Source organism: Sceloporus undulatus, chromosome 2 (genome assembly GCF_019175285.1).
Source record: "Sceloporus undulatus isolate JIND9_A2432 ecotype Alabama chromosome 2, SceUnd_v1.1, whole genome shotgun sequence".
Taxonomy (NCBI): domain Eukaryota; kingdom Metazoa; phylum Chordata; class Lepidosauria; order Squamata; family Phrynosomatidae; genus Sceloporus; species Sceloporus undulatus.
The window spans coordinates 12,791,360-12,801,749 of record NC_056523.1 but is presented as its reverse complement, the minus strand read 5'-3'; the positions used below and the strand labels follow the sequence as shown (position 1 = coordinate 12,801,749).

At 42.8% G+C, this 10,390-nt stretch overlaps 1 protein-coding gene across 4 annotated transcripts in view; it reads left to right on the top strand.

Annotated features, from left to right (window-relative positions):
• The first annotated feature begins 4,474 nt into the window (after positions 1-4,474).
• LOC121921862 (zinc finger protein 883-like) overlaps positions 4,475-10,390 on the top strand; it is a 13,181-nt gene continuing 7,265 nt past the window's right edge. For 2 of the 4 annotated variants that reach the window (XR_006102058.1, XM_042450505.1), the window contains exons 1-4: positions 4,476-4,818; positions 7,431-7,526; positions 8,915-8,986; positions 9,409-9,510. Coding sequence is in view for 2 of the 4 variants with exons in the window: in XM_042450505.1 (XP_042306439.1) it covers positions 7,442-7,526; positions 8,915-8,986; positions 9,409-9,510 (259 nt within the window). In the remaining 2 variants the exon portion in view is untranslated. Of the gene's footprint in view, positions 4,819-7,430; positions 7,527-8,914; positions 8,987-9,408; positions 9,511-10,390 lie in introns of all 4 variants that reach the window. The other 2 variants (XM_042450504.1, XR_006102059.1) reach the window with 2 other exon arrangements.

Sequence of the window (10,390 nt, the reverse complement as noted above, 5' to 3'; positions counted from 1 at the left end):
TGAGACCTGGCTTGGGCCTGAAGGGGAAGCTGTGTGGGCTCAGGCCCTCCCTACCGGGTACTCAGTTAAGGACCATTCCAGGTTAGGTGGGCGGCGGGGGGGGGGGGGGTTTGCCTTGATCCATAAGACCACCATTTCCTTAGCCAGGAACCATGTCCGGCAGACTACTTATATCGAGTGTATTTACCTGACCCTGAAGGCTAGAGACAGTCTGGGGATTCTGTTAGTTTATCGGCCACCTTGTGCGCTAACAGACTCCCTGGCCGAGCTGACCCAGCTGGTCTCGGAGCTGATATTGGAGTCCCCCAGGCTTCTTGTCCTGGGGGACTTCAATGTCCCCTTCGCGACCAGCCAAAGTCCAACAGGTGCGGCTCGGGAGTTCATGGATACCATGGCTGCCATGGGCCTGTCTCAATTAGTCACGGGGCCAACACATTGTGCTGGTAATACACTCGATATGGTTTTCTGCACGGACATGGAAAGTCCGTGGGCGGAGGTTACTAATATCTCCGCCTTGTCATGGACAGACCATTTCCTGGTAGAGGCGAAGATCAAAGTATCTACCCAACTCCCCCCTGGGGGTGGCGGACCTATTAGAATGGTCCACCCTCGAAGGCTGATGGAACCCATAAGGTTCCAAGAAGCCCTAGAGGGGTATGTGGTTGGATGTGACGGCGATTCTGTTGATGCCCTGACAAACACCTGGGACATTGATCTCTCCAGGGCTATACACAGTATCGCTCCCAAGCGTCCTCTCAGGCCTGCTTCCAAAAATAAGCCCTGGTATACAGAAGATCTTTGGGCAAGGAAGCGGGTTCCGCGACAACTAGAGCACAAATGGTGGAGACACCAGCGCTTAGCCGACAAGGCTCTCCTAGCTTCCCTTTTGGAGGACTATGGAGAGGTGATAGACGCAGGAAAGAACTCGTTCTGTGCTGCACGTATCGCGTCCGCGGAGTTGCGTCCAGCAGAGCTGTTCAGAGTAGTGAGGGAACTTACGCAGCTTCCCTCCTCCCTGAACCCTATTTTGGAACCATCTAAGGCCTGCTGTGACCAATTTAACAACTTCTTCGCGGATAAAACCTCTCGGATAAGGGCTGATCTCGATGCCATTGTTGGGTCAGAAACCAGTGTAGAGGTCTCCAGTGCTTCCGTGGACTCAATTAGACTGGATCACTTTGAGTCTGTAAGTATCGAGGATGTGGACAAGATCCTTAGAAGTGTTAGGAGAACAACCTGTTCTCTCGATCCCTGTCCCTCATGGCTAGTGGCTCAGGGGGGATCGGTAGTAACTACCTTGTTACGCCGAATAATAAACACATCATTCAGGGATGGGCAATTTCCATCTAATTTGAAAACGGTTATCGTAAAACCATTGTTAAAGAAGCCCTCCCTTGACCCCCTGATGCATAATAATTATCGGCCGGTATCGCTATTGCCATTTCTAGGGAAGGTGATCAAGAGGGCGGTTGCCATCCAGCTTCAATCAATCTTGGATGAAACTGATTTTCTAGACCCATTTCAAACCGGCTTCCAGGCGGGCTACGGGGTTGAGACTGCCATGGTCGCCCTGGTCGATGATCTCCGTCTGGGCGTGGACAGGGGTAGTGTGTCCCTGTTAGTGCTCTTAGACATCTCAGCGGCTTTCGATACCATTGACCATGGTATCCTTCTGGGATGCCTGAGAGAGTTGGGAATTGGTGGCACTGCGCTCCAGTGGTTCCGTTCCTATCTCTCGGGTCGGTCCCAGATGGTGCAGCTGGGGGCGTGTGCTCCGATAGGAGGGCACTTACATCTGGTGTCCCTCAGGGAGCCATTCTGTCCCCCATGCTATTCAACATTTACATGAAACTGCCGGGTGAGATCATCCGGAGACACGGGGCGCGGGGTTATCAGTACGCTGATGACACCCAGATAGTCTTCTATGTGCCTCCGGCTGCTGCAGTGACCAGGGATGGCATCTCTCCTCTGGATGCCTGTCTGGAGTCGGTAATGGGCTGGATGAGGGAAAACAGACTCAGTTTGAATTCAGAGAAAACGCAAGTGCTTGTGATAGGTTCTCCTGGCCCGGGAATGGTTGTTTGTCCATCTGTCCTGAACGGGATCACGCTCCCCGTGAAGGACTCAGCTCGCAGTCTGGGGGTGCTTCTGGACTCGTTGCTCCATCTTACATCGCAGGTGGATGCGATGGTCAGGAGCACTTGTTATCAGCTTAGGCTGATACGCCAGCTGCGACCCTACCTGGGCCGGGGGACCTTGAAACGGTAGTACATGCTCTGGTAACCTGTCGTTTGGATTTCTGTAACGCGCTCTACATGGGGCAACCCTTGTACCATACTCGGAAGCTTCAGTTGGTTCAAAACATGGCAGCGAGACTGGTCACTGGCTCTTCCAGGACCAGTCACATAACACCAATTCTGAAAGATCTCCATTGGCTGCCTATTCGCTTCCGGGCACAATACAAGGTGTTGGTTATTACCTATAAAGCCCTATATAGCTTGGGCCCAGGGTACTTGGAGGACCGCCTCTCCCCGTACATTCTTTCCCGCACACTCAGATCTGCTGGGAAGCAATTGTTACGTGTCCCAGAGGCAAGATTTTCTACCACTACTCAGAGGGCCTTTTCTATCTCGGGCCCCATCCTCTGGAACTCGCTTCCGATCGAGCTCCGCTCAGCCACCTCCCTGGAATACTTCAAAAAGGGGCTTAAAACTTTTTTGTTTCAGCAGGCTTAGCCCTAACATTCCATGTTGCCCCCTTCTCTCTCCTCATTGTTCTTGTAATCTTGTGCTAGTTGGAAAAAAAATTTAACTGGATTTTAACTGTTGTAAGATATTGTGAGATTTTGTATTTTTTGTATTTTAATTTTTTGTATATTGTTTGTATCGTGTTTTTGGCTGTTGTGACCCACCTTGATCCCAGGAAAGGCAGGCTAAAAATAAAGCTTTTATTAATTATTATTATTATTTGAAGGCACACAACAACAACAACAACAAGGTGCTGGCCTATGGTAGAAATTGCACTCTCCCAGGTTGTCTTAAGACACCCATGCTCCCAACACTAACCAACCAACAACAGTGCAAGGAATACCAACAGGAGGTAGTGTGTTGTTCCTGCTCCACTATTTAGTGAGGTCAGATCCCTTGTATTATAAAAATAACTTGAAAGTATAGTGCCCCTGCAAAAGTGGTGAAGTTATTCCTTGATAAGTTGCAACCATAGTATGTTCATTAACTGGAATAGTATGTTTACTAACTGGATTACAGTCCCACCAAATTTACCAAGCTGCCTGGGGGATTTTGGGCATTGCATTCCAATAAAAAAGGATCACTTCCTAGCTCTGCCCTAAGAATCAAATGGCAAATCCTCTTTCATTTTAAATCTGAGCAAAAATAAAGTAAAATAAAATAATATTAGCTATAACTATATAAAATAAATAAATAAATACATAATTTTTAAAAAAATATGCAACATGGGTTTTTTTTGGTGTATTTTGGCTGGCCTGGTATCACTGTTTTGTGGATTTGGGATGATGATGTACTTCTACAGCTCCCCCATATGATCCAGCTTCCTGGGGGATTGTGGGCATTGCAATCCAAAAGGTTTCTTCCTAGCCCTGTCTCAGGATTCAGGTGGCAAATCCTCTTTCATTTTAGGTGGAAGCAATCAGATAGAGATAGACAGACAGATAGATAGCAATGGAAGCAGATAGATAAACAGACTGACAGCAATGGAAGCAATTAGATAGATAAAAATGGATGGATGGATGGATGGATAGCAATGGAAGCAAATAGATTGATAGATAGCAATGGAAGTAGATAGATAGCAATGGAAGTAGATAGACAGACAGATGGATGATAGAGATACTAATGAAAGCAGATAGATAGATAGCTATGGAAGCAATTAGATAGATAAATAGCAATGGAAGTACCTGTAGATAGATAGCCATGGAAGCAGATAGATAGACAGATAGATAGATATAGAGAGATAGAGATACCGATGGAAGCAGATAGCTAGATAGCAATGGAAGCAATTAGATAGATGGGTGGATGGATATTGATGATGATGATGATGATGATGATAATAATAATAATAATAATAATTCTACCCCGCTCTTCAGCCAAAAGGCTCTCAAAGAGGCTCACAGATTGTTCATTAGACCTTTCCCTGCCCTCAGGCTTCCAATCTAAGAAGACAAGTCAGATAGATAGCAAACCCCACGAGGTTTAATTCATTTGTTTTTTAAGATCTGCCAAATAAATAAATAAAAATAAACTCCTAACTCTAAAAAAACCCCAAACTCCTTCTCCCCCCCCCCAAACCCTCCCAACTCTCCCAGGCCAAAGCAATGGATGCCCAAGGCCTGCACCCTGGGCCTCCAGCCATTGGGAGGAGGGCTTGGGCTTTGGAGGAGGAGGAGGAGGAGGAGGAGGGAGGCTGCCTTGCCTTGCAAAAATACTTTTGGGGGCTTGCCCTCCTCCTTCCCTGCCTGGGATCACATGGTGGGAAGCGGAAAACAAAGGCCCAGCCTCCTTCCTTCCCCCTCCGGCTGAATGCCTCCTCCTTGATCTGCAGAAGGATCTCTGGAAGGGAAAAGAAATATAAAAGAGGGTTTGGGGAAGAAAAGGAGGCACCTTCCTCCCAAAGCTCCCCTTGGGAATCTGCAATGGCGCTGGTGGAAGCAGAAAAAGAAGAAGAAGAAGCAGAAGAGGCTCAGGGGTGAGAGGCAGCAAAGAAGAAGACATCGGTGGGAAAAGGGGCCGATTGAACCCAGAAAGGAAAACTAAACATCCCAGCCCTTCTTTGCCTGGATCTCTGGTAAGGTCAAGCAACGAGGGAGGTTACTCATTTTGTTAGTGTATCTGTTTCCTTTTTTGTGTCCATGTTGCTTCCACCCTCTGCCCTCTTAGGGTGCATCATCTACACTGTAAAAATGATACAGTTTGACACCACTCTTAGGGCTGTAGCTCCATCCTGTGCAGCCCTGGGATGTGTAGTTTTCCAAGGACTTCAGCCTTTCCTTCCAATGAGGTTGCTGCTGTTGATGATGCCTGCCTTTAAGACATTTCTGAATTATGGTGACTATAATAAAGTGGGCTTTTCTTGGCCAGGTTGGTTCAGAGGGGGTTTGCCCTGCTTTCCTCTGAGGCTGAGAGAGTGTGACTTGGCCAAGGCCATCCCTAGTGGGTTTCCATGGCTGAGCAGGGAATCAAACCCTTGGTTTCCAGAGTTGTAGTCCAGCACTCAAAGCACTGTGTCATTCTGGCTCAGCACTACAAATCCCAGGAGTCTGGAGGATGGAGCCATGGCAGTTAGAGTGGTACCAAACCGCATTATTTGTGCAGTGTAGAGGCACCCATGATGTCAGTCCTAAACCTGTACTGTTTTAGGGATTCAGTATGGGACTCAATATGGATGGACAGGTTGCTAGTAATTTTGACGACTTCCAGGTGCTTTCCAAGGGGAGAGCAAACTACATTTCTCCTCCATTTGGGGAGTTAGGAATACCTGTATTTGCATTATATGTACATAATAAGAAACTGGAGAGGTTTTGGATACATCTTATAGGCATAGCCTGAAGTTCAATTCAAAGAGGTATTTGTTAGAAAGCCAAAGTTTTATATAATCCGTTGGGAGAGGTGGGATATAAATATATTATTATTATTATTATTATTATTATTATTATTATTATTATTTTCTCCTTCTATGTATCCTTTTATCACCGTTTCTATTGCAGTTCTATTTTCTTCTTATCTTCACCTTTATTACATCGAAACATACTTCTTATTTTCCAGTTTTCCAACTCATCTTTTATTAAGTAAAAATATCATATATCTTAATTACTGTTAATCCCTTTTCTTTCTTTCTTTCTTTCTTTCTTTCTCTCTCTCTCCCCCCCCTTCAAGTATAAGTTTTCTATCTCTTATACACAATATTTTTTAATAATTTTGTGCATGAAACAATGTTTGTGTACATTTGAACCGTCAGAAAGTACTCTCTCAGCCACCCATGAAAAACAGTTTTTGGAATATTTCGGGTTTTGGAATTCCAGATAAAGGAGATTCAACCTGTCATATCCTTTCAAAATACCTTCATTCGTTAATATGAAAGTTAAAAATCCATTCAAAAACACTAAAAGAAATCACACTGAAACATCAGGGTCCACACTTAATCAGATTCGAGTAACAACAGAATTGATTTAAAAATATTGAATTTTTGAAAGAACTATCTATGATACAACATTTTTATTGTTGTCCAGAACAGTGTTATTAATGCCAGGAGCCTCAGTGGGTGACCCTTGTCTGATCATGCACACATTCTTAGCCTAACCTACCTTGAAAGGTTGTTGTGTTGAACAAATGTGGTGAGTAGGAGAACTGTGTAGGGCACCTCTTTGTATTCCTTGGAGGAGTGACAAGAAAGGTTTAGTACATCAGTGTTTTTCTACATAGGCCCTCTTGCTTTAGCAGCACCTTAGCAACTGTTTCCAGAGAGGTTTTTAAGCAACTGCAGCTCTTGCTAAATTTAGGATTGTAGGCATGTGGACCTCTCCATATTTTAGCTTTCATTTGTTACTCATCTTCACATGGATTCGTTCGTATATGTACATGCAAATGTACAATCTGTGTTCCTCTGATTAAATAGTAATAGTAATAATAATAATAATAATAATCCCCAAATGAGCAAACCTAATCCTCCTTTCCAATGTTGTTGTTGTGTCTTTTCCGACTAATTTCGACCCTAAGGTGAATCTATTGTGGGATTTTCTGGGGCTGAGAGTGTGTGGCTTGCCCAGGGTCCACCACTGGGTTTCCATGGCCAAGTGGGAAACTGAACCCTTGTCTCCAGAGTCTTCCAGTGCTCAAATCACTGCACTATGCCCTGTGTGTGTGTGTGTGTGTGTGTATATATAATGTGGGGTGGGTGTGTATTTTTATAGATAGATATACACACATACATACAGGTTGGTTCTCCCTTACCCAAAATGTGTGGCACCACAAGTGTTTTGGATTTTGGATTTTCTGGGATTTCGGAATATTTGCGTATACCTAATGTGATATCTGGGAGATGGGACCCAAGACTAAACATGTATGTTTCATATACACCTTGTACACAAAGCCTGAAGGTAATACTATACTCAATATTTTTGAAATTGTTTTGTGCATTAGGTAACATTGTTGTGGGGGGGACTGCTTTCTGGGGCAAGTTTTCTATGAATGCTGTAACAAAATGTTACTCTAATGTGCCCCCATCTTCCTGGATGATCAAAGTGTAGTTTGGAAAAACAGAAGAAAGAAATATATAACTGTTTGTTTTGAGGGGCAAAACATTTGTATGTTTGTATATAATACAGTTATATCCTTTCCTGCAACCCCAGGAAGTCAAAATCTCTGTCTTGATCACTTTTTCTTTCATTGTTCTCCCATCAGATAGTCTTGCTATGATGGAACAAGAAAAGAGGCAACAAACTGTAGAGCTCCAGGGATCGAAGTATGTTGAGACTTCCCTGGGTGACCACTTAGGAGGTGAGTAAGAGGCTCATAAAAACATTGTAATTGGAGGTAAGTAATGTTTTTGGGATTATTTTCAGACTTCTCTTTAGAACTGTGACTGTTCATGCAGAATTGTTCTCTTTTTATTTATTTATTTATTGCATTTACACCCTGCCGTTCTTCCAAAACTTCCAAATCCAAGGTGGCTTCCAGTAGTTTAAAAAACAATAACAGCTTAAACATTGATAGCAAAAGTTAAAAGAGAATTAAATAACAATATTATTTTTTTAAAGAAAAAGCATGGTTAAAAAAATATCCAGAGGTAGCCATGTTGGAGATACAGCAAAGTACAACAACATCCAAAATCCACAAAACAATGATACTTTTATTAGGCCAACCAGAATGCACAAAGTACATAACAGCTTAAACATTGATTGCAAAAGTTAAAAGAAAATTAAATAACAATATATATATATATATATATGTATATATATATATATATATAACCATGGTTAAAAACATATCCAGGGGTAGCCATGTTAGCGATACAGCCAAGATTCCCATGACTAGGATGCGCCTACATCATAGAGTGCTGCATTCTGGCAGGGCAGAATGTCTCCTTCCTTCCTGTTTGCTGGTGGGAGGGAGCTGCCTTTGAGGTCTAGAGGCTTTGCTTTTCCAGTGATTCATGCTTTCTCATGATGTGGCCAAAGTACAAAGTCTAACAGCCTCAGTTTGATCGTCTTGGCTTCCAGGGAGATTGCAGGCTTGATCTAGGACACATTCTTTTAACTACAGTATTTTGATTTCCTCATTGTCTGGGTTGAAATTTATGTAGATCTTCTGTGATCATTATTTTTGCTTTTAAGAGCCCTGGTGGCGCAGTGGTTAAATGCCTGTACTGCAGCCACTCACTCAAAACCACAAGGTTGCGAGTTCAAGACCAGCAAAAGGGCTCAAGCTTGACTCAGGCTTGCATCCTTCCGAAGTTGCTAAAATGAGCACCCAGATTGTTGTGGGCAAATTAGCTTACAGTTGTAAACCGCTTAGACACTGTTAGTTCTGTATGAAGCAGTATATGAATGAAGCTTGTTTGTTTGTTTTATGTTGAGCAGCAAGCCTGCCTTGCACTTTTTGTCTTGACCTTCCTTAATAATTGTTCCAAATCCATGACGGCTTCCACTAGTAATATAGTGTCATCTGTGTATCTTGGATTGTTGATGTTCCTTCCTCCTATCTTTGCTCCTCTTTTTAAGGGAGAGGGTATTAAAAAAATTATCCATCAGATGTCAAACATACTAGGTAACTCACTACTCAGAACAACACAGAGATTTGTGAGAAACCAGGAAACATTTACGTCTAGCTATTTGTGACTAGAGTCTCTGTCCCTACTCTATCTTTTGATATTTTTGTATTGACAGAGCTCACCCACATGAAGATGAAGGAGGAACAAGTTTCTGAGGAAACCCAAACCTTCCCAAGTGCTCATTCAGGTGAAGGATTTGTTCAGGAAATCAGGTTGTATGTTGAGGGCCTTCATGTATTTATTCAGAAGCTTTTGAAGATCTTTGCAATTCTCATGGAGTCTGGAGGAGTTAGCCATGAAAAGGCCCCCTTGATGTTCTTTGGCTGCATTTCCCATCAACTCCTAACTTCCTATTCTCAGTTGTGTTTTTAATATGCTTCTACGTATATTTTAAATGTGTCTGAGTTGCTCGGATTTTACTGTCAGCCATCTGGCATGCCTTATTTTGGAAGAAAAGATATAATAACCATTGGTGAAGAACATTGGGTGTTGGAGTGTAACAGCATTAGGAGACTCCATGATTCCCATGCCTGCATTGCTTCTTGGGAAGAAAGTCTGGAATTTCCAGTAGAACTAGCTGCAAATCATGATTTCTTCTGTATTGATCAGGTTATCTTGGTATGCCAATAAAGATGGAAGAAGAAGAATTAGGCATCCCCACTGGCCATGAAGGCTTTCCGCAGAATGAAGCTGCCGAGGATTCCTTTCCAGGTGAGAGATGGGATACATTGATAGATTTATTTACACAAGTGGTGTACCTACTTGTGAATGTGATGAAAAAGAGAGATTGTGTGTGTGGATGTCATGTACTGGCTCACTTCACTTCAGAAACACAAAATTCAGTAAACAGAAAGCTTTATTAAAGAAACAAAAGTTGTTCTGAGCATGGTGTTATTGCCAGGAGATAGTATTAAAAGCTGCTAGTAATTCAAACCTTTTTGCATGCTCACCACCCAATGCTCTCTAAATGTTTTCAAAGCAATTGGAAAATCAGCCTGCAGAGCTTTTTTTTATTTCAAATGTGTTCCCACAGTTTATGTCTAACAACTGAACTCAGAGCATATTTTATAAAAAAGAAATGTAAATCCTTCTTAATATAAATTGTCCATGAGTTACCTTTTCACACATTTTCCGCAGCAGTATCTGGGCTTTGTGCATTCTCAGAACTTGGGTGACAGGATTAAGAAACTTCAGGGGTAACTTTGTTGGCCATTTAGTCAATTCAAACAAAAATCCACCCAACAGTGATACCTTTATTGGCCAGCCAAAATGCACAATATACTTGTTGCAAGCTTTTGAAGCTCCACTGGCTTCATCATCAAGCAAGATGTTACATACCAAACAGGAGAAACATTAAAGATGTTAGTAAGATGCCTGCATTTTTTTGTTTTTGGCCTAAGTTACTTCATTCATGAAACCTTCCACCAAAAGTTCACAGTCAGGACTACTGGTAGTTATCTGCCCAGGACCATTTCATGCCACACTGTTGTAACACAGTGGTTCCACTTTAGCTGTCACAGCAACAATCTGTTGAATTAAAACAACTTAAAACAGATTTTAAAAAATAAAGGATAATCTAATTGGTCTAAAA